The sequence below is a fragment of the Eucalyptus grandis genome, chromosome 11 (assembly GCF_016545825.1).
Source record: "Eucalyptus grandis isolate ANBG69807.140 chromosome 11, ASM1654582v1, whole genome shotgun sequence".
Lineage (NCBI taxonomy): Eukaryota > Viridiplantae > Streptophyta > Magnoliopsida > Myrtales > Myrtaceae > Eucalyptus > Eucalyptus grandis.
The window spans coordinates 21,757,073-21,780,162 of NC_052622.1; the positions used below are offsets into that span (position 1 = coordinate 21,757,073).

Genomic DNA, 23,090 nt, shown 5'->3' on the forward strand with positions numbered 1-23,090 from the left:
AGTCATGCAAGTTTCTCTAGATAACTTTCTTGCGGGTAGACATACAAGTTTCTCTTTCATCATTTCTCAAAGATGGGAAAGATGACATTGGCAAACCATCATCCACACGAGAAAATTGTCCAAAAAGTCCTAAACCTATTACACTTTTGTCAATTCAGTCCATCCACCAATTTTGCCCGAAAATGTTGACGTGGACGTCGCACGTGCTTAATGCAGACCATCGGTATTAACGTTGACAAATTTTAATAATATTTTAATTTTTTTTTTTTTTGAATTTTTTTATTATTTTTTTCTGTTTTTTACCTTCTTTTTTTTTTTTTTTTTTTTTGGCTTCTTAGCCTTTTCCCGGTGGCCGGCCACCGCCATAGCTAGCCCTAGCCTCGCCCGCTACAGGCAAGGCCCACCTGGATGAGGAGCCCCTAAGCAAGGGGAGCCCTTGCCTAGGCGGGGCCCAAGAAGGGTCGCCTAGGCAAGGCCGACCCTCACCTGTGCCAGGGCTCACCCTCGTCCGCAAGCGCGACCTCGCCTAGACCAGATCTCGGCGAGGCCGGCCTCACCCTTGGCCGAGCGGGCGTCGGCCAACCAAGGGCGAGGGCTAGCCTCACCGCATTTGGTCTAAGTGAGGGCTCCCTTGACAGATCCGATGAGGTTGGCCCTTGCCCAAGCTAGGGCGGCCTCGCCCGGGCCGCAGCCGCTCGGCCAATGCCCGGCAAGGCCACCTTGGCCCGAGGGAGGGTCGCCGCCCAAGAGACCCTTGCCGGCCGCGCCTAGGCAAGGGCTCCCCTCGCCGAGGCTCCTCCTAGCTCGGCCAGCCCTCGCCTATGGCGGGTGAGGCCCCCCGCCGGGCCGTGGCTGGTGGCTAGCCTTTGCTCGTGGCCGTGGCCAACCATCAAAAAAGGCAAATAAAAAAAAAGAGGAAAAACAGAAAAAATAATAATTCAAAAATATTAAAATATTATTAAAAATTGTCAACATCGGCATTTTTCCCGCCAAAATTGGCCGGATAGACCGAATCGGCAAGAAGTGAAAATGTTTAGAACTAGATTGGCAAAGTTAAAAAGTTTAAACTGAATTGATAAAAGTACAATAGGTTTATGACTTTTTGGACAATTTTCCCTCATCCACGCTAAAGACAAAAAATTGGCATCTGCTAAGTAAAATTCTTGAGTAGCAACATATAACAAGTCAAGCTCGTGAACAAAACACATCCAGAGCAAGAAGGTGCCACTTTGCACATCTCGCCATTCAAACAAATGAAAAGCTTCCGTAATAGATTCCTTCCCTTGCAGTGGCCACCATCCACATCATTATCGTGTGAAAAGGAAAAAGTTGCAACATCGTCTCTCTTTGAATAAAAAAATGGAAAGAGACAACACGAATACAAGCACCAAACCACAAGCCATTGTCTTTAGGCTTTCCCCACTAATTAGTTCACAATACCCATATACTGCACTGCATAACACTCGTTGTTTTGTTTGTATTACCTATACCTTCAATTCCAAATGTGAGCGAAAGAGAAACTTTGAAGCAACATTTAAGAATTCTGCTGCAAGGATTACCCAATGAAGCCCTAGTTCTTTCAAGAACTAATTTACTTAGAACACAACAAACCATTTCTTACTCTCTCTTGTGCCAGTAATCAGTATCCAGAAGTACTGGATAGAGATCATTACCAGATGCAGACGAAGCGGTTCCAGTCCATGGCCCTTCAATAGACATACTCTTGGTGATATTCTCACCAACTGCCTGATGTTCGTCACCTCTAAAATGCTTCCTCATGGCCTCAATTTTCTCCTCAGTCATGATAGCGCCCGCAGAGTCCAGCACTGCTAACCACATATGACATTGGCGGCCTTAGTGCTGGAGTCACATTAGTACACATCAGAGCTACCTTTATCAATGCCAGCGCTTCCTCTTTGTCAAAGTGAGAACCAAGCCTTGGATCAACTAGTTCTATCAAATTTCCTTTCTCCTTCAGAAAGTGTGCCTAGATACAGAAATGTAAAGTGAACGTATTTCCCTTTCAAGCTTCAGGTATTGATCAGTTGCAAAATATGCTCTAAATACTGAAACAGGAAGAAGTATATTATCTCCCTTGATAATTACGCAGCAAATGCAGTTGATAAGCACCTGCTAGATTTAGGGTATAAATGGATAATAAGAATCGAATGAGTCAATACAGATCAAACATGATTTTTTTTACCGATTTTAAATAAAAGATACTAGACTACAACATCACTTACTAATGGTTAAACGGTTGCCAAGAAATCACCTACACCGCTTTAAAATCGCTAGCTATTGTCGAGTTATCAGCACGAATTATTTGTCAGTGTCATTACATGAAACGGTAGACTCGTCTTTCAATGTTCTTGATTATGCAACTCAGGCGACAATCAGATTTAACGAGGACTAATAATGATTGTTTGCTCTAATGATTGCTTACTCAAAGCAAAACAAAATCTAACTTAAGGACTCAATTATATGAATGTGAAAAAAGTTATACCTCAATCGAAAGTATATGGATATTCCGGTCAAGACATGGTCTTGAAAACTTTTTAATTTAACAGTAATTGCCAAAATTCAATAGTAGTCGAAGGACTTGTTTGGCGCTAATGAAACTACAGGGAGTATGAATGTCAAGCATAAAAACATAAAGACTAAAACTGAACTTTCCAAATCCACCCTAAATTATGGGGTCAACTTCCCCAAATTTTAAGGAATAGAATTTTCTTCATTCCCAAAAAAAAAAAAAAAAATATATATATATATATATATATATATATATATATATATATATATATATATCTACATGAAATTTCAGAGTAGACCAACATGATAAGAAGAATTGGATTAATTTGAAATAACAAATTGCACTTAACAGCATGACAATTTGTTAAGCAAGTTTCAATAGCTGTTAACTATGAAACTCCTTTGCAACCATTGAAAGTGCATGTGAGGATTTAAATACAGATATGATCATAATTGAAATGATAGAGTTGATTACCCAATCGAGTAGAATAAAGCATTCCTCAGGTTTTTGGGAGCTAGTGTTGCTCTGGCCACTAACAACTTCTAAGGCAACAATGCCAAAACTATAGATGTCGGCTTTGTCGGTGAGGTAACCATGCATTGCGTACTCCGGTGCCATATATCCACTGCACAACAAGAAAAGAGCTTGTGTTGCAACAAGGTAACTGCCTTAAATAGCACATACTTAATATTCCTAAAATTCAAAAGAAAGAGTCATTCCTAAATGTGACGCTATGGTCTAAAGAGTAGAGGAAAAAAACAAATGCATCCTAATATATTCTAATATCATTTACCAAGAATATTTCAGGAAAAAAAAAAACAGACCATTGTCGTTCTTCTTAAATTTTTTTTTGGTTTGAAATATAAGTATCATTTATAAGATGACCTACATGAGCTTAAGGGCATTTCCCAGCATTACAAAGATATCTAAGAATGTGCAAAAATGGAGTGAGGGAATCTCCATATAGTACTCAATATTACATTTATTTGGGAAGGCCTAAAGTTTTTGTGAAGTGAAGCTCGCCCTGTAACAAGTTTATGAATTTTAGCCATGATAATGGGGACATCATTTGACTTGTTTTGGAAACGTCTATAGTTACGTTTATAGTTCTTTTTGTTGAATTAATGTTAGAGTTAGTAGAATGAACTTACAATTTTATCTTTTCCCTAATTAATCACGTTCCTTTCACAAACATGTTGACTTTTCACATGCATTAACGCAAACTTCTAAAACATGTGAACATGTTTATCTACGTTTCTACATGTGCATACAATAGAAACATGGGCGAATTTGCTATAATACTAAGTTATATTCAAATTAACAATTACATAAGTCAATATCAGAGTATCATTACTTAATGGTAGAGTATGACACAATTTACATTTTTTTCCTTATTAATGTGAAGAGTGGTGGGACAGTCATAAAGCTTTGTGGTTAAGCCGAATTTGTTGAGCATCATGCTTTGGGATGATGTGAATCCACCACAAAGCTCCATTCAACTCACTTTTCTTAAATCAGAATATATGTTTCTATTCCATGCTTTTATGTTGTCACTGGCTCCTACTTAGGTTAACAGGAACAAAAAGCAAGAAACTTACTAAGTTCCAGCAATCTTGGTGCTAATATGTGTTTTGTCCTCCTCATCAAGCTTTGCTAAACCAAAATCTGATATTTTAGGGTTGAGATCCTTATCCAGTAAAACATTAGTAGCCTTAATGTCTCTATGCACAATCTTCAGCCTTGACTCTTCATGAAGATATGCCAATCCCCTGGCAATACCCACGCATATCTTGTGTCTTGTCCACCAATCCAACTTTAACTGAAATTCTTTAGGACCTTCAATTGTATCAGAAGACATCAAAGCTGCTTTACTGCCATGTCATTAACTGAAGTCAATCAAGCACAATGTGATATCAAATTACCAAATAAAGCGCGAGCAAGACTGTTATTTTCCATGTACTCGTAAACCAGCAAGAGTTGATTTCCTTCAATGCAGCATCCATAGAGTTTCACAAGATGTGGATGCTGAAGAGCAGAAATCGTCCCAATCTCAGTCAGGAACTCATTATTTCCTTGTTGTGATTTGGATGAAAGCTGCTTCACTGCTATAGTGGTGCCATCTGACAGAAAACCCTGCAATTCAACTTTGGCATCAAATCTATGTTGTGAAATTTGAGTTACATTGAATGATGCTTTCTACATATCTTCTCTCTTGGAAATTGGGGGAATTTGGTTAGCCAATTTTCTAGCATACCTTGTATACAGAACCAAAACCACCTTCTCCTATCTTATTGGCAGCGTCAAAATTGTTTGTGGCAGCTTTAATCTGTCGCAAGGTAAATAAACCAATTTGCAACGCTAGACCCTTCAAATCTGCAACACGTTTTGGAACTTCTATGAATTTGGAAAAGTCAACAGTTAAAGTATGTAATCTTTTATCTAACAAAGACGTATCAATTCCTTCTCAATATTCCAGAAAACCTTTTTGTGACTTTTTGGTCTGAGCAAGTTCAGTACAGAATAGCTTAGCATCTTGAAAATTATTTTCTAGGAAAGTCTGGCATCAGTTGGCAGTATGTATTTTTGAAAAGTAAAATGAGATTGTCCCCAGGGTATTTAATAGTGAAGGAAAATAAAAATCATACAGAGAACCCCCTTGCAAACGTAGGGTATGGTTTGTATGTTTTAATTTCTCATACACGTGAAGTTCCGGCAGCTATTTTTGGTGTCTTGAAACATAGACCTTGTGTGTATACACACACACACATCTGAGAAACAATCTACCATCTCTCCCTATAACTATCTATTCCTTCATTTTTTGGATTTCTAAATAAAAATTTAGTTCGTTGAGCAAACCAAATGGTTCTATGACACTTTAGCTGTATATCGCCTAATATCTTTGGCTTTTTGCGTCGAATCAAATTCCCTATGGAATGCACAAATGTCATGCATCAACAGTTTTACGGGAACTGTAAATCTAGATGGAGCATTAATGATGCATTGTCATTACACTTTCCCCCACCAGGACAACTGTGCGATTTAGCTGAAATATAAATGAAGCAATGGACTATCCTCCCTCTCCACCAGAATACAGAAGGGGGAAAATGTATTCAGAGTGCATAGAGTGCATAGCATTCTCATATTTCTTGACAAATACACGTGGACTAAATAGCGGAGATTCCAGGTAAGCAACTACCTTGGGCCATTTTATCTTTACGTCCAAGGCATCCTCTCCACCAAAGGATAACCAGGATAAGGAAAGCTACAAAAACTATAGCAGCCAGAATCCCAGTCACTGTGCCAGCAGATATGCTGGCTGGGGGATCAAAGCCTGCAATGAAGAAAGAACAAACAAATATTTAACCAAAACTGTTCAGTTAAATGGGGTAGACGTAAATGCAGAAAAATATCTGTAGCTTCTCGTTGAACACAGAAAGAAATTGATGGAGAACACAAAATTGAGAATCAAGAGGACATAAAACTGCCCAGAGTACTCCACAGAAACTATCAGATAAATGAGCACGGGAAGATATCATCTATGGAATATGTAATACAAAATACAAAGGGAAAAAGAACAAAAAAAAAAAAAAAAAATCTACTCTTCATTCTCAAGGCTGTACTGTATAATACAGGCACAGTGGTCATAATCCATAGCGGAAAAGTGAAGGCTATCATTTCGTGGTCAAATGGAAGGATTAAAGATACATAGAGAAAACACGCTCAGATAGAAAGAACACAAAGCAACCTATAACCAATTTTCGACTCTAAGAGAATAATAATAGACCCTGGTCAGCAATTATGCATAATTGACTTGATCTATAGTGACATATACAAATGGCCTGAATCCAACAGTAGGCATTTGCAACCAAACCAAGTAACTGAATAGCCTATTGATGACTTCTGGTGCAAGAAAAAATATGGGTATTCTTTTCAACGTGAATATGAGTAACTTTCTGAACAGAGAAGCACCAAGTGAAACATGGAAGCATCCATCTGCGTACCAGGGTAGACGGAGATAGCAGATATAAGAGGACCATAGACTCCTTCATCAGGTATAACAGTGGTTCCTTTCCCAGCCCAATAGAAGCGTATCTCCAGAGTGCCCTTGGTCACATTGGCAGCAAAATTTCTCATGACCTCCTTTCCAACTCCACCTGCTTCAATCTCAATGTTGAAATCTTTCCACACCAATTTCCCCTGAAATAATATTTCATCTGATTCAAGTTGAGTGTCTCCACACTGAACAAGGTAAAACTTTTAGTCTCCATAGAATGTAAAAATTGTGAAAAAATCATGATTTGCAAGTACGAGATATTTGGATAAACTTCCCAACCATAACATATTGAACGCATTATGTGCTTTATATATTAGAACCAGCACTCCATAATGCTCCGAGTTTACCTGTATATAAATATTAAAAGCTCTCCTTCCAAGGCTTTGATAACTTTTGTCGCCTGTGAACATTATCTCCGCAAAATGAAGGGTTACATTGTAGGGCCCATCCATCAGACAAAAACCGTAATAAGTTAGAGAGATGGCAGAACGTCGTGCTTCCATGTAAAGTTGGGCATTATTCATGGACAGTGTGGATGTGTTTTTAACTTCATCGCCAACTGCAGCGTTACCGTAATGGGAGAAGACACCAGTGCTACTGTAGGCCCAGTAATCATTCCTGAAGAAACTTGAAGGTGTAGCCACATGTGAGTCATCTTCGTATGTGGTGCCCCTTACTTTTGCTTTGCTCCCACCGCAATTTATGAAGAGGTTATACCGACCTGGATGGAGTAAAGAAGCAGCCACAGAGAAAATTCAGTTTCTTCTATTTGTTAATATGGAGTGGACTTTCCAGATACACTAAATAAGCTAGCATTCACTCATTGGAAAATTACATAGAAACTCCCGAGTTATGAGCAACCCATTATTTCATGCAGGTACCTTTTGAAATTGTTAGGGTAATTATGCATCAACCATCAAAGATTGACACAATAGCCAAGAGGAGAGTTGACAAGGAGATAAATTTGATGAGAAATTACACAGAGTAAGATGCAATATTAGAATCTGATGATAATGATAGGATATGTTAGAATAATTTAAATACAAAATCACGCATTCATCTAATAGTTTAAGCTTTTAAAACAGTTGGCTGTGATCTTATAAAATCTCATATGGTATCAGAGCTGGATTTCATGAGTTCAAATCTTTTGAAGCCTCATTTGCCTCCCTAATTAAATATGTCCACACTTCATCTAATAGCTCAAACTTTTAGAACAGTTAGCTACAGTCCCACAAAATTTCATAGGATATACAGCACGTCAATTTACTTTTTATACAACAATGACTCTGCAGCATATTAACTTACTTTTTGCACAGTGTTGACTCTGCAAACATGAGACAAGTCCACTTGTGGCAGAATATGAAGTTCTGAGCAAGTCAGCAAAGATTTTACTGTTATAATCATCATCATTCTTAATGAAGTTCGGTGCTAAGTACATAAACAATAAAAATGCGGGTCCTTGGAAATCCAAGTCTCTCGTTGAAAAGTTAATCGCAAACATACGCATTCTCAACCTTGGAGCTTGCGAACAAGTTGCTGTAGAGAAAAGACAAAATCAACATTCAGCAGAGAAATGGAAATATTATACACAAACAGGATATAAGTTACTCAATAAGTGCACATTTGAGGGGAGCCCTGGACTGACTGAAGGAAGTAGGACATACACAGATCGTTCATGACATTCTGAGCCTCCAGCAGTGAAGTCGTTGTATGACAAATCACTACACAGAGAAACAGTCAACCATTTCCAAAATCTCATCAATTTGAAGAATACACTGAAAGTCATTCCATCAAACAATATTTTTTTTTTTTAATAATTCCATCAAATGATTAGTATGTACAAAAATGCAGGCAAGTTGCAAAATATGGACAGGTAAGGCAAGATGAAAGGCAAAAACATCACAAGATGATGAAATTGATATTTTATTCCTACTGAAAATATCTTATCTTAGAATATGAAAAGGAGAAAGACTAACTGAAGTAAACGGAGACTTTAAAACTATTTATAGTTTATAAAAACTTTTTTACTCAGTAACAGTACCACAGTCATGATGTCTAAGGCAAAGAGGCTTAAATAGAACTGTGATTCCACCTATTACTACATTGCGTCTTCTAATAAGAATTTATCCAGACCACATTTATCTGTTTAAACTACCTCACAAGAGCTTCATTCCTACACCGATAAGATAATATCAACTTCTCCTAAGTACACTCATTTTGGTTGTAGAGTTTCTCAAATACACAAACCCATAAAAACATTGTTATCAGCAAGAAATAGCCCAAGCAACTAATCATATACTGCAGGTGATACGTTAGACAAACTTTCAAAGAGGATTAATAGGAGGTAAAAATTTTCCAAACATAATTTTAATCATTGCAATAGGTCTGAAAATGATCTACAGCTGGGAATGGCTTTTTGTATAGGGGAAAATGGAGATAACTAGGCACTTCCAAGAAAATCCACTTTATATTCTTTCATGCATATCATACAGTTCAGCCTCTTTTGTTACATACATGCATTCAATTAACAGATCCAAGGTACTTATGATGTTTCCATTTATCTCCAAAGGCTACTAACCATAAAGATGCAAGATGTGAATGCATAATTGCTTGGTACAGAGCAAGATTAGCCAGAAAAGCTAGAAGCAAATTCATGATTAAACAAGATATTTTCTTCAGGCAGCGAAGCTTACACATTTTTTCCTTTCACCAGGATCCAATGAGGGACTTCTCCAGTCAACTGGTTTCCAGTTAGATACCTAAACAAGATTATTTGAATGAGTCAGCTCCTCATGTACTTTATACACTCTAACTGAAAATTATTTAAGACTTATACCTCAAAAATGCATTATTTAGCAGATTATTAGCATTTGTTTACTAGTGGTGTAGAAAAAAATCAGTTCAAGTCATGATAACAATATAGAGCTTTCAGCTAGAGATGAAAGATTAAGGAAATCAATGACAGAGGAAGACCCTGATCCCTGCGAAACTTGGAGTGCCTGGAGAAAGATTACCATAACAGTAGTACACAAAGCTGGACTAGTGAAGGGTACCTCCAAATTAGCTTATCAACTATTTCCTCGTGATAATGTTTTTGTCCTTCTAAGACATAAAATAAATAATTAAGGAAGGCGTGCCATTGTCAAGCTTCAATCGTTGGGAGAAAGATGAAAACCAATGTTAAACAGTCCAAGAAGCTTAGGACTACAGTTTCTCATCATTCTCAAAACTAGGGATAAGATACCAAGGTCCTCCATAGAACTTCTAAATAGCACTTAAGAGCTGCACTCACCAAACTTCTAGAGCCATTGTTGTGGAAAGAACCAAGTAGAGACCCTAAGGACTTTTGCTATATTTAATCTCCTATACATCATAAAATAGGCACACAGGACATGCATTGAGTACAGAAACATACAACTGTCAAACACTAAAGTATCACTGATCCATTTAACTCTTCCAGCGTAAACAAATAACTTTTTGAAACTTGTGAATCATGCGAAGAAATGATCAAAAGGGCTGTCTTTAAGCAACAGAATATCAACAATCTACACCTGCTCCATGACTAAAGTCCCACCAAAATAATTACTTGACAATAATCATAAATTCTTAACCCAATTCATTACAAAATTTGGATGGTGAAGTAATAAGCATTCACAACCTGAGGACTTTGAAAGTTAAAAAATGAATATGTTATCATGGTCTAAGTTCTATTGATAGCTCAACTACTTTATGGTAAAAGTTGCCTGTAGCTTGACCACTAGAACAACTTGAGACATTAGATTCTCCTACAAAATACAAAAAGAAGCCTAAGTTCAGCATCGAAGTACTTACATATGTTCTACTTTTTCCAGGCTGTTGTAGGATTTAGGGATTTCGCCACTCAGTTTGTTGAAGCTGAGGTCTCTGCAAAGCAAGTTTATGTGAATTTATATTGAGAAGATACTTTTAACTGACTCCCTCAGGACACTCTTTGCGCATACTTCAAACGATTGTACAAACAGAGACAACATCAATGAACATGCAAAGTCCAGTTCAGATGTTTAGACATACAGGTCAACTGTCTAGTGCCTAAGCTTTCTACTAGACATTCATCTCCAGAGGCATTCATTGCCTAAATCCAAGTTTCAAGTTGGTCACATGCTATAAGTATACAAAACTGCTGTAAATCAAATTTACAAAATGGAAATTTCAATTTATATAACTAGAAATGCTATTTGGGCACTAAATTGAGTGCATCCCGAGGAATGCACCATATTATAGTTCAGATTGGGAGATTTCACTAATTTAATAGGACCGAAACTAAAGCTAATCATAATTTGTTGAAAACATCTCCTTCACGATATATTATTTATGAACAAAGGGATGCTGACTCAATACTAGGGTACTTAGAAAAGGAAATATCAGCTACAGTGAATAAATAAATAAAGAACAAAATGAGGATTTCAAAACACAGGTTAGGGAAATATCAGCCGCAGCAGAACCACAGAAATTTGGTCATTCAAGAATGTCAGAAAAACAAGAAATTAAAGCTCCGTTTGTTTTGTGGAAAATGTAACGTTTTTAGAAAATGTTTTCCATGAAGTTATTTTTTTAGGAAGATGAAAATATTCCGGTGCTTGACTGAAATCCTAAAAATACCCGGAAAATATTTTCCGTCGTTTAGCATGGAAAATTTAATTTGATTTTCTAGGAAAAATTGCCAAAAAGTTCGAATTTTTAATTTATTTTTTTAATCATTTTCTTTTAACTTCTTCCTCGGAACAAACATTTCATTAACTAAGGATCCGAACTTGAGCACCAAGGACCTACACACGGCCATCACGGACTCAACCTAAGTGCTGGGGACTAGAGCTTGAGTGTCAAAGACCCAAGCACTGCTTTTATGTACTTGGGGTCGGGTAATGGGGCATTGGGCCTAGGCACCAAGGCTTCGGGCCCAGCCTTGATGAACTAGGCCCGGGCACTGAAGACCTAGTCCTGAATGCCGAGGACCAAGAACCAAGCATTGGGGTTCCCGTGTCGAAGTAAAGAGTTACGGGTCCAAGCACCGATACCAACTCACAGTTTGGAAAATGTTTTCCGACTTTTTCAAAAGAGGAAATCATTTCCTAAATTTAAACATGGATCTTTCATTGACTCGGAAAACATTTTCCGTTAACTCATTTTCCTAAGCAAACCAAATGCCGGAAAATCAGGAAAATGTTTTTCGCGAGACAAACAAAGCCATGACAGAATGGCAAAATGTTGCTGTTAAAAGTAGCGTTTATTAAATCTTACAGAGATGACCATATGAACAAGAAGAATTGACTTGTATAGAGATGCATTTGAAGCCATGCTCGTTTGAACTATGAATGTTATGTCTGACAAGTGTACAACAGTCAAGCATAAAACTCCAGCTAGATATTGTAGGGCTGAGATTCGAGAATGTAAACCACCAGAAGGGAAGTTTCCAGACAATCAACCACTAGAAGCCTCCATTTTGCAGTAATGCTCTTAAGAAGTTAAGATAACATATCAAAGCAAAAGTAAATTAGATGCAATGGGCACCACAACCAAGGTAAGAATTCTTGTGGTTTCTATTCCTGGAAAAGTGAAAACAAAGAGAATGTTAGAATATTTAAATAACAAATCACGCTTTCATCTAATAGCCTGAGTTTTTAGAATAGTTGACAATAGTTCCACAAATTCTCACAAAGAGAAAAAGCCCATATACTTTTGCGCGAAACTGTATATTCTACAGCAGAGGCCACAATCACCAAGAATTTAAATGCCACATCATTCGCAATTCAGCAATATCAACAGAAAATATCAAAACACCATTGAAGTCAGTAAGGGTCCTTCAAGCCATCTTAAATGGGTTCTTTAACTGCAACCAATAGTCAACCAAAAACTAGTAGAAATTTCACTCCTTCAAGGTAAAATTATTTATTCTGCCTGGAATAGCCACAGGGAAAAGCCACTTTCTACTCACAACATATATAGATTTGTCAAATTTGCTAGATAACCAGGTAGCTCTCCAGTGAGATTGCAGCTCCTCAGAATCCTATAAGAAAATAACACCAATATTGTTACATTGCTAAGATGATTTGGCTCTTTTGCATAAAGTAAACTATCTGTGAAGGAGCATCTATCTCACAGTATTTCAATATATATACTGTTAAATTGTGGAACATGAGACTCAGGTCCATCGACGTCACTTATTCTCCTGCATATCAAAATCAAATAGAGCTTTATTTGATTGATAACATCTTAAAGAAAGAGAGATCAGATCGAAATGCCAAAATTCCATACTGACAAGTCAGTCAAATGCTCCAAAAGTGCGATCCCAGAGGGAATAGGCCCTTGCAATCCACTTCCTTGAATAATCCTGATGATACAATTCATAGTAGGAATTGTCTTGGGGGTACATCTATAGAGACCGACTTAAAAGGGGAAGAAGCATTAAGCCTTACAGTGTTCTGAGATTTGTCAAGTTCTGAATAAAATCGGGTATCTTTCCCGTGAACTGATTATCACCAAGTCCCCTACAGTGCATTAAACAACATGATTCATATGAAGGAGAAAGAATAGAAATGGCTAAATATTAGCTGAGTTTGTGGATACTGGAAACTAACAGAACATATAGTTTCGTGAAGTTAACAAATGTTTGAGGCAGCTCCCCCGTGAAATTATTTGACCTAAGCCCCCTGAAACAAGAAAAACCCATGACAACACATTGGTTAATAGAACCTGAATGCTGTATCTCTCAACAGATCACTCCAATGGATAAAATTCCCTCGCCAGATACAAAATCATCAGCAAATAAAAACTCGATGCCTAACACAGAAATTTGCATCAAGAGACTCACAATGCATATAACCGGGACAAGTTCCCGAGCTCTGTAGGAAGAGGTCCAGAAAGCCAATTGCTTTCGACGATTCTGAGCGGAATATGAAAGTTAAAATCTTTAAACATCAATCAAATTTAAAACAGCGAAGAGGCCAAAGGCGAGCGTCGGGATGAGTGGTCACTCACAAATACTTAAGTGTGGATATGTTCCCCAACTCCTTCGGGATTGGACCAGTCAATCGGTTTCCGAGTACAGAACTGCAACCCCATCATCGCGTTTCCCCCAATCAAACAATAAAACATACACTCGTGAGAGAGAGAGAGAGAGAGAGAGAGAGAGCGAGAGAGAGCGAGAGCATACATCCCATTCAAGTTCGTAGAGCCCCATTCTTTAGGAATTGTGCCGTTCAGGTAGTTGCGGGAGACATCACTGTTTATAGAGAGAGAGAGGATGAAGAAGAAGAAGAAGAAGATCGAAAATGGAGAAAGGGGAAATGGAGAAAGAGAGCGCTTACAAGTACTCGAGGAAAGGCAATCTGAACAGTCGAGGCGGAAGGGTGCCGGCAAGAGATTGCCCCTGAAGAGCTCTGTTTTCGCAACGACAGGAAGGCTTTATTCTAGCTCTACTTGAAAACTAGGCATCAAAATGATGTTACAAAATGGCTTTATTACATCTATTGATATGTATACATAAATCTCAATTGATTCTAAATGAAAAAACTCTTCAAAAATTGCCTAAAAAAAGAAGGTTTTGAAACAACCCTTACGATTAAAGTTAGAGGGAATATAACTCTAATCACTTTGATATTTAATCATGATCTTTGAGTTTGACATTCCCATTAATCACTAAAAATATATTTTATATTATTAAATGCTAAGCATATAATATGTGCTTGTATTGATTAAACTTTATAAAAATTTGTATAATCATACCATGAACAATTAATATTATGCTCATAATTACTTCATGGGTAATTTTAATATGATAAGCGATTATGTATTGTTGCTACATTTCACCAAAAAATCAGCTAATTTTTTTTTATGAAATACTAATATGGTGCAAAGAGATTCAGTTTGGTAGCCAGTCGATTCTATAAAAAGAAAAGATTGGTGTGCAATTGCATGATTAATATTAAAGTCTAGCAAGGAATCCACGATGGTATAATTCATGAAATTGAGGGAGAAAGAGACATGCTATAGATGTGAGAAATGGTGTTGTTGTGGGCGTCGGTGGAATTGTGGCAGGTGACGGCATTGATAGTTGTATTAACGTCTTTGTTGACGCCCCATCCACCCCCTACACCACATGGATCTGCGTCGAAATCCCAATCCAATTTCCCTAACATCTTTGCTACCTCTTTCAAACCATCCACTAAAAGAGTAAAGAGCCGATAAGTCAAAAGTAATAGCAATGTATCATGCAAAACAAGCACAAAGAATGTAAAATTCGCGTGTGCTTGAGGTTGAATATATGTATGAAAAACAAGCACCAAAAAAAAAAAAAAAAACTTGGTGTGCATTGGAGTCCAAAAGGTAAAGGAACAATACGATGAAAGCAATAAAAGATCGATGGGTTTATGTTTTTTTTTTCACCTTCCTCTTGGGGTAGAAGAGTGGCGGCAGCAGCTAAGTTACTGATGATGAGAAGGACGAGCATAGAGAAGAGATATCGAGCTGAGAAGAGAATTGTCATCATTTCAGTCTCGAGCTCAAGAGAAAGAGAGAGATCTCCCGTTCTTTAACTGGAGTTTGTGTAAACAAAACTTGGCTAAGCGAGGGAGCAAGAGAGAGATAATTGTTAAGTGAGCGATCTAACTTCATGCATTTATGTACGAAAAAAGGGAGAGTGGATAAAGACTTTTTGCTCTTGTATATTTGACGACCTCAAGTCTTCCTCAAACGTATGAATATTTATCTAGAATTGAATGAGTTTTGGTTCAAATTTTCTTGCATAATAACATTCTTGGACCACAGATTTACCTTCGATCCAGAGAGAGAGAGAGAGAGAGAGAGAGATATGTGACTGTTAAGTGAATGGTCTTCATGAAAGAGGGAGAACAGACAGTCTTTTTGATCCAGAGAGAGAAAGAGATATGTGACTGTTAAGTGAATGGTCTTCATGAAAGAGGGAGAACAGACAAAGTCTTTTTTATCCAGAGAGAGAAAGAGATATGTGACTGTTAAGTGAATGGTCTTCATGAAAGAGGGAGAACAAACAAAGACTTTTTGCTCTTATATGTTTGGATGTGAGAGTGATGTGTGAGTGAGAGAGAGACACCCCAAGTCTTACTTGATTGTAGGAATATCCATCTAGAATTGAGTTGTTAAGCTTTTGTCCATCTCTTCTTGCGTAACAACTTTTTTCATATTGTTGGTTTATCCAATCCCTCTTTTCATATTGTTCTTCCAATGAAAAAGTCTTTTTCATAGCTCTAATTTTGGCGGTCAGACACCAAAATTTTGGATGTCAACTTAAAGTTAAGTTATATAGAAAATTATAGATTAATTTTTAGCCTCTAAAAAAAATCCATTAAATTACATAGCAGAGCACAAGTCAATGCCAAAGCACGAAGCAGGAGAAGGGACCGCTGGGGTAGCCTAAGGACTGGCTAGTGCGCGAGAGGCCGGAGGGTGAAGGGTCTTCGCCGATTGGACTCTTCCGTAGGTCGAGAGTTTATAAAAGGAGGACTCTGGATGCTAACTGGGGAATTTGGAGAGGTTTAGGACAGAAGGGACAAAAAAAAAAAAAAAAAAAAAAACCAGAGAGAGGATAGAAAGGAAAAAAAGGTCCGTGGTGAGAAATCGACGAGTGTCCTCCAGCGACAAACACACTCGAACTCCAGCCAACAACCTACCGATGTCAGCCTTCTTCCTGAGCTAAAGCCACGGTAGGTCTTGGTTCGAATCTTGTTTGTTCTTCTTTCGGGTGCATCGCGTCAAGCTCCTAAGGATTCTGGCTCAAGGCGCGCGAGGCAACCGGACATTGTCTGATCTATCGAGCTCACCCTCATTTGCTGCCCTTGAGCTGGGTAGGGAGCACCGCCGACGGCCCCTTTTTTCCCCTCGTCGTTCTGATTTTGTGGCCTGATTCGGGCTCGCCGGATCGGGCTACCGTTGTCAGTAAGTCCATGAGCGTTCCCTGGTCGCTTTAGGTTTGAGGAATCTGGGCTTGTTTTAATGTGGGAGAGTTTCAATGTGATTCGGCGTTGATAATGGTGGGCTTAGTTCGGCTTGTTGAGTTTGGATTTAATTTGGTTGAGTGGGCTTGGAATTTGTCCTGGTTGTGGCGGAATTGTGCTTTAGTTGTTGAGCCCATCCTTTTCTTTTTTAGGCTTTTATTCAGAGCTTGACTTGAAGGCCCACGGTAGTCCACATCCTGATCGGGTTCTAAGGCCCTACCCGAATATGCATCTTCGGAATAAAAAATATTATTCTTTAAAATTTTTGTAAAATTAAAAATTAAAAAAATTATTATTTTTCATCTCTTATCTTCACCAAAAAAAAAAAAATTTGATTTTTTTTTTCATATTTTAGTTAGGATAAAGCTTAATAATTACTTTTTGAGTAGTTGTATCTTAAAATATGTGAAAATCCATGATAAATAGATTGTGCTTTATCATATTGTTATTTGCATATTTCCATTATTTCGATTGTGTGCTTTTCATAATCTATTTCCTTAGCCTAGTTAAGAATACATTTCTTGAACTCATGAATGCTGCATGAATACTTTATTTGGTGATTGAACAAGAATAAGTACCAAAAGAGCATTAGTTGACTAATTAGTGTAATTAAGTTTCGACTTTAGATTATCTCGGTTCAAAGTAAGTAACCCTCCCAATACTTTACTGGAAATCTAATCGATCCACCTTAAATTGATTAGTGTCGTGATTTGTGTGACATCCAGATTTTCAGGTCCTGATTTCGATTAAATAAATTGGGCATTTCATCGACGCGACTACAGTGTTTTTCTCTGAGTGGCCACTCACGAGATAACTAGATTAGCTGGGTAAGCTATTAAGGACTTTAAGACGATAGACTTGAGAATTCAACCAAGAACCGACTTCTCAACCGTGCTCATCTTTAGAGGTTATTACGATAGTATAAAATCAATTTGAGATCAAATATAGATCGGTTCGACTGAGATGTGTGGCCGATCGTGGGTGACTCCACTAAATTGAAAAATTCTCGTAGATCGGCACTAGTTTAATTTTATTGTCATTTTGGTACCCTGTGTTCGTATTTGAATACTCGAGATTTTCACGACAATCAAGAGTCACCAATGTGTCGAATGGGTTCAGTGTGGCTCGAAGAAAATCAACCATAGGTCATTTGCATTAAAAAGTTCTGAAAACTACATGGTAACCTAGTCACGCTAAAAACACGTCGGCGTGAAATTAACTCGCCAATCTGAATCCGATTTCAGAAATTGAAGATTTTTTCATGTCACGATAAATTTTAAACATTGACTCACCTTGAAGAATTTTCTGAGTTTGGACTTTTTTACTAAAATCATTACGAACGATTCGGAAAACGAGCGAAATTCAGACGGGCCAATTTGAAGAGACTTTTGATCCGGTGTAAGTGATTTGGCGAATGGAAGTTGTTTGGGTTTTTTCTGAATTCAAATTGAACCTCAATTAGATTTGTTTTTTTCGTAAAATCGATTCAAAAGAAATGAATTAAAATTCGAATTGAAGGAAGCTGCCGTTGTTATTGCCCAAAACTTGTTGTTTGTGGGGAAATTTTATACAAGAAAGCAAGTGAGGGTCAAGTACTTTAGTATGGGGATTTTTTAGGATCAATTTGGACTAAACAAAAGCAAGTGTGACAAGGATTTTTGGACTATAGGATTTTCCTTGATTTCTCCTTTTATTTTTTTCTTTTCTTTTCCTTGGCCGAATGCCCCTCCCTAGCCGACGTCACCTGAGGAATTGGGTCTTCATTTTGCTTTCTTCTTTGACTTTTTATTTCACCCTTATCTCTTTCTTTTCTTTTACTTCCTTCGCACGCCATGGCAGCCGAACCTTTCCCCTCACGCCTTCTGCTTTCTTTGATTTTTTTCTTGACCGAAGCAAACCCACAGAAGCTGCCCCATGATTCCTCTTCTCCTCAGCCATGCCGCACTCACGCATGCCTCATCCCCACCGAGAATTTTCTTCCCTGCAGCTCACCCACGTATTTCATTCGGTCAGCAAATCAGCAACTTCTTCTCATGGTTAACTCCAGCAGCGACGAAAAGGATTCCTCCGAGAGACCTCACGTCCCGCGAGCCCCGCAGCTGCAACTCAGCCCGGTTCCTGGTCGTTCCATCACCGCGGCCACCGAATCCAGTCAAACCGTGTCCATTCAGCCACTGATTTCATCCCTGCAGAACCGATTCAGCAAGGTCAGAAGCTTGGGAGCAGAATACCCAGCTCGAACAGCGAGCTTGTAGGCCGATTTCGGCCCCGGTTTGGCCCCGCTTGGCGGTCCCGCTTTGAGGTTTATCGGCACTCGTCGCGTGCTTGTCAATTTGATCCGATCGGATCTTTAATTGAGTGAGTTTTACTCACTAATGCCTTCTTAGTTTGCTAATTATACTTAAATGTTGATTAGTGTTAGTTAAGTATAATTAGATGGTTAGATTAGAATTGCTTAGCGATTATTAGTTAATTGCATTGCATATTAATTGTTTGATTAGTGTACTTAGATAGATAATTGCCTATAGTATTTATTGGAGGCTCTTTGGGGCTTTTCCCAACCCTTATTGGGTGTTAATTAGGCGATTCGAGCCTAATTGAATTTTTAGGAATTAAATATTAATTTTCGAAATTAATTATTTAATTATTTATTTTTCTAAATTGACTGAGATAGCCAAAGGACCGAGATTTTATTCTGATGATCGTGGCGCGGTCCGTTTATTTAATTGGGCTTTATACTGTGCTAAATTGAATTTATTGTATTTATTTATTTAATTTTGAAAAATTAATTATTTAATTATTTATTTTCCAGAAATTCAACCGAGATGACAGTGTGACCGGAATTTTGTGCTGATTGTCGTATGCAGTCCGTTTATTTATTTGAGCTCCACATTGTACTTAATTAAATTGCTTGTGCAATTTAAGGAATTATTCCTTAATTGATTAAAATTGAGTGGAATTGAATGACTGATTGGTAGGTGGGCGAGTATGGCTATTTAGCATTTATAATGCCTTGATGAGCTGTAAAGTGGAGAGAGAGTTGTGAGAGTGAACTGAGAACTCTATTGGCCGAGACCGATCATGTACGGGCATGTGATAGGCAGTGTGGTTCTGACATGATATCACCGCGCGAAATGGCACCTTAAAAATGCACGTAGACTGTCTATGACTTGTGACAGGCGTGGTTCGGTGATGAAGGACATCACTGTGCGAAAACGGCACCTTAAAGAACGCACGTAGATTGTCTGTGATCTATGATGGGTGTGGTTCGGTGATGAGGAATATCACTGTGCGAAAACGGCACCTTAAAGAACACACGTAGACCGTTTGTTACTTATGTCACCTTGGTGAAAACGACGCCTGAAAGCATTGATGGAGCTCTGTGACTAATTGTATTTTGGAGGTTATATGGGATGGAATGAATGACCTAGAAATGATTCGACTGACTTGTAATCGACTAGGTCGATTGATCATTGCTTGAGTCTGATGTTGTAAATTGATTGATTGAATTGAAATGACCGTGAGTGGTTTTATTGGCGTGTAATTGACTAGGTCGATTTGATCGATGCTTCAATCAGTGATGTGATTGTTGGGGTGCCTATTTGATCTGTGCTGATATGCAGGTGGAATCTGAAGCCAAGGTAAGTCCTTTGGCTCATGTTGTGCATATGCAGCCTTAAGGTGTATTAGTTTACTAATCGGGTCTTAGGGGGTAGAACTTGATGAGACGTTGTCTCAGTGGTTATTGAATAACCATTTCAGACCTTGGATGAGGAGCCTAAGGAGGAGGAATCCGATGAGGAGATCCCCGTTGAGGAACCCGAAGAGAAATACATGGAGGAGGACCCTGAGGATGACCCCGAGTACAACCCGGATGAGGATTGAGATCCCGTCCTGTTTTGTCATACCTTGTCTGCATATGAATAGATGTTAGATTAGACTTACGTATATATAGTATTGTAGAATACTATGAGATGTGTGTAAAAAGGTGTGGTTGTGAATTTTCAATATGAAAATATGGCCTCGCTTTTCTATCCCATTGTTCTATTGTCTGGGATTTATAACGTTTCCGCATGCGCATATAAATGAAAGGGTCGGCGATACATAGTCCTGGGATATCGCATTTTAAAATCGACCAAAGGTAAGGGATGTGCGCGTGCCTGAGGATCGGGGCGTGACAATTTGTATGTTAAAAACTCAAAACATAAGTTGCGAATTAGTATGAGCTTGAGAGAGTCTGAGCTAGATTTGAACTTAACAATCCATTAGCCAAATTATTAGTGGTCCATCGGAGGATAGGTCGCAACAATTTTGCTATGACCATATCTCAGATTTAGGTTATTATACAATTAATCAATGGTGGAGTCCAAATTCCATTATTCTTAGAAACTTCATTAGCTCATTCAGGTTTATGGCTGTAGAGACCCAATAATGTGGAGGCCAATGAAAAACCCTTCAAGCCCTACAAATCGGTTAAGTTCAAATCTTCGGACCTAGACCCAATATTATTTGCACGTTGCTGATGGTATCATATATGTTAAATATTAATAATGGAAAAATAATTGTCCTATTAAAGTGGTTACAAAACAAATATATCATATATGTCGAGTTGGAATCTAATTTAGATAGATGAAATAATAATATCTTAGGATTTTTTAGGACAACAATTGAATTGTACGATCGTGGAAACTGAAATATTTGGCAGCTTAGTCTATCCCCAATCATTAATAGGTGCTTGTAAATTAGCATATCTAAGTCTCTGTTGATGTTGACAAGTGTTTCACCCATTCAACATGGAATTATTCGAAATAGATTTGATCAAATTTGGATTTGGAGCATGAGGGTTTTGTACTTTGACTTGCTTTGGCGTAACATGGCCTCTTTTATCTCCGTTCCATGTTATAAATCTAGACACCAACTACAGAAAAATCGCGGCACTTAAAACAAAAGTTTAGACTCATACCAAATACTAATGGTTCCATGGGTGAGGTCGTGCACGACACTTAGGCAAAACGTCATCTTCTATGCATGTTTAATCAAACTAATGTCGAGCCATGGAGGTTTATTTTAATATTGTCGGCCAACGCAATTATATTGGACCCACAAGTTTAGGAGAGCTTTGAAAATTCCAAGTTAACTTTAAATGATGAATTCTAAGCATGTAATTTCGTCATTTACTGTCAACCCTAGAACTTCGAGCGTGCGAGCATCCCACAATGGTCGATTAAAATGCAACTTCTCAGAACGCATCGCTGACCCATTCTGTTATCTTTCGGTTAAACGCATGCAGAAGCACTTAATATAAACAACACCCAATCAAATAACAAACAACGAGGATAGTAAAAACACAACTAACATTCCCAAAATAGCACTTTCATTTATAAACTGTTATCTCCATGAAGTTTAATAATTACAAGCATTTTTATGACCACTTCCTACCAACCATCTCGAAAACCCGTAGGGTTAGGGTTAACTTAAACTTCACTAATGATGATGCCAACTAAAAGTGACACCAGGCATGTCCACATCTTGATTCATCAAGACCCCAAATCGCACGTGACGATTCTCTATACTATAGGCCTGAAAATATATAACAACAACGAGATGAGATATAAATCTTAACGAGTCAACTCTTAAACCTTGATTAGGAAGCCAATTCGCCTAAGAGGCAACCTAAACACGCAAAGGCTTACAAACTTACAATCTGTGAGCGTAATCTTATTTACCCTCAACAACGAATCCCTTGGGTTGAGACTTATAGATTGTCTCCTCAAGCTCGTCATGCAGAAAAGCGTTCTTGACATCAAGTTACTTAAGTTCTAGATTCATAAAGGGCTACTAATGCAAGTAACGCACGAATAGAACTATGTTTTACAACTAGAGAGAACACTTCATTAAAGTCAATCCCCTTCTTTTGACTAAAAATCCTTCGCTACCAAACGTGCCTTGAAATCTCTCATCGTCACTCCCGAAATTCCCTCTTTCATCTTCAATCCCGAAGCTTCATGTTGTCATTTAGCCCTCCCTGCAACCAAACTCTAAGGTTGTTCAATTTCTTCTACTCCATCTTTGATAGAATTTGCGTCTTGTTTCTCCTTGTCACTTTCTAACTAAATAGGAACATCTTCAAATGTTTTCCAAGAATGCTCAACATGAAACTCCACCTCTTTTCCAACATTCTCCTTCTAGATAACCCATAAGTTGTAGATTTAGTAACAACTTTCCTCTTTTCAAGTATGGAATTTTCATCAAAAGTAGCATCTATACTAATTATAAACTTTGATGACTGAGGGACAGAACACCATAACCTATATTCTTCAACTCCGTCCATATAAATGACAAAAATACAATTCTCAGCCCTAGGTCCAAGCCTACCCTCTTTTACATGATAATAAGTGAGACACCAAAATTTTTTTAAATCAAAATGAGAAGGGTTACTTGATCATATGTCATTAGGAATCTTACATTCAATTGTGATTGAAGAAGAACGATTCACCAA

The 23,090-nt window shown here is 38.0% G+C and overlaps 1 protein-coding gene across 1 annotated transcript; it reads right to left on the reverse strand.

Annotated features, from left to right (window-relative positions):
• Positions 1-1,131: 1,131 nt before the first annotated feature.
• Positions 1,132-15,108, reverse strand: LOC104427581 (probable leucine-rich repeat receptor-like serine/threonine-protein kinase At3g14840). Its single transcript, XM_039305184.1, is given in 25 exon segments — positions 1,132-1,827; positions 1,829-1,987; positions 3,005-3,155; positions 4,129-4,366; positions 4,453-4,663; positions 4,785-4,903; positions 5,727-5,861; positions 6,532-6,727; positions 6,932-7,305; positions 7,890-7,951; positions 8,088-8,120; positions 8,249-8,305; positions 9,278-9,343; positions 10,416-10,487; positions 12,556-12,627; positions 12,721-12,789; positions 12,880-12,951; positions 13,037-13,108; positions 13,199-13,270; positions 13,432-13,503; positions 13,599-13,670; positions 13,774-13,842; positions 13,928-14,035; positions 14,604-14,784; positions 15,006-15,108. Coding segments are annotated over 25 exon segments (3,045 nt in total). The 3' UTR covers positions 1,132-1,617.
• Between the last annotated feature and the right edge of the window lie 7,982 nt (positions 15,109-23,090).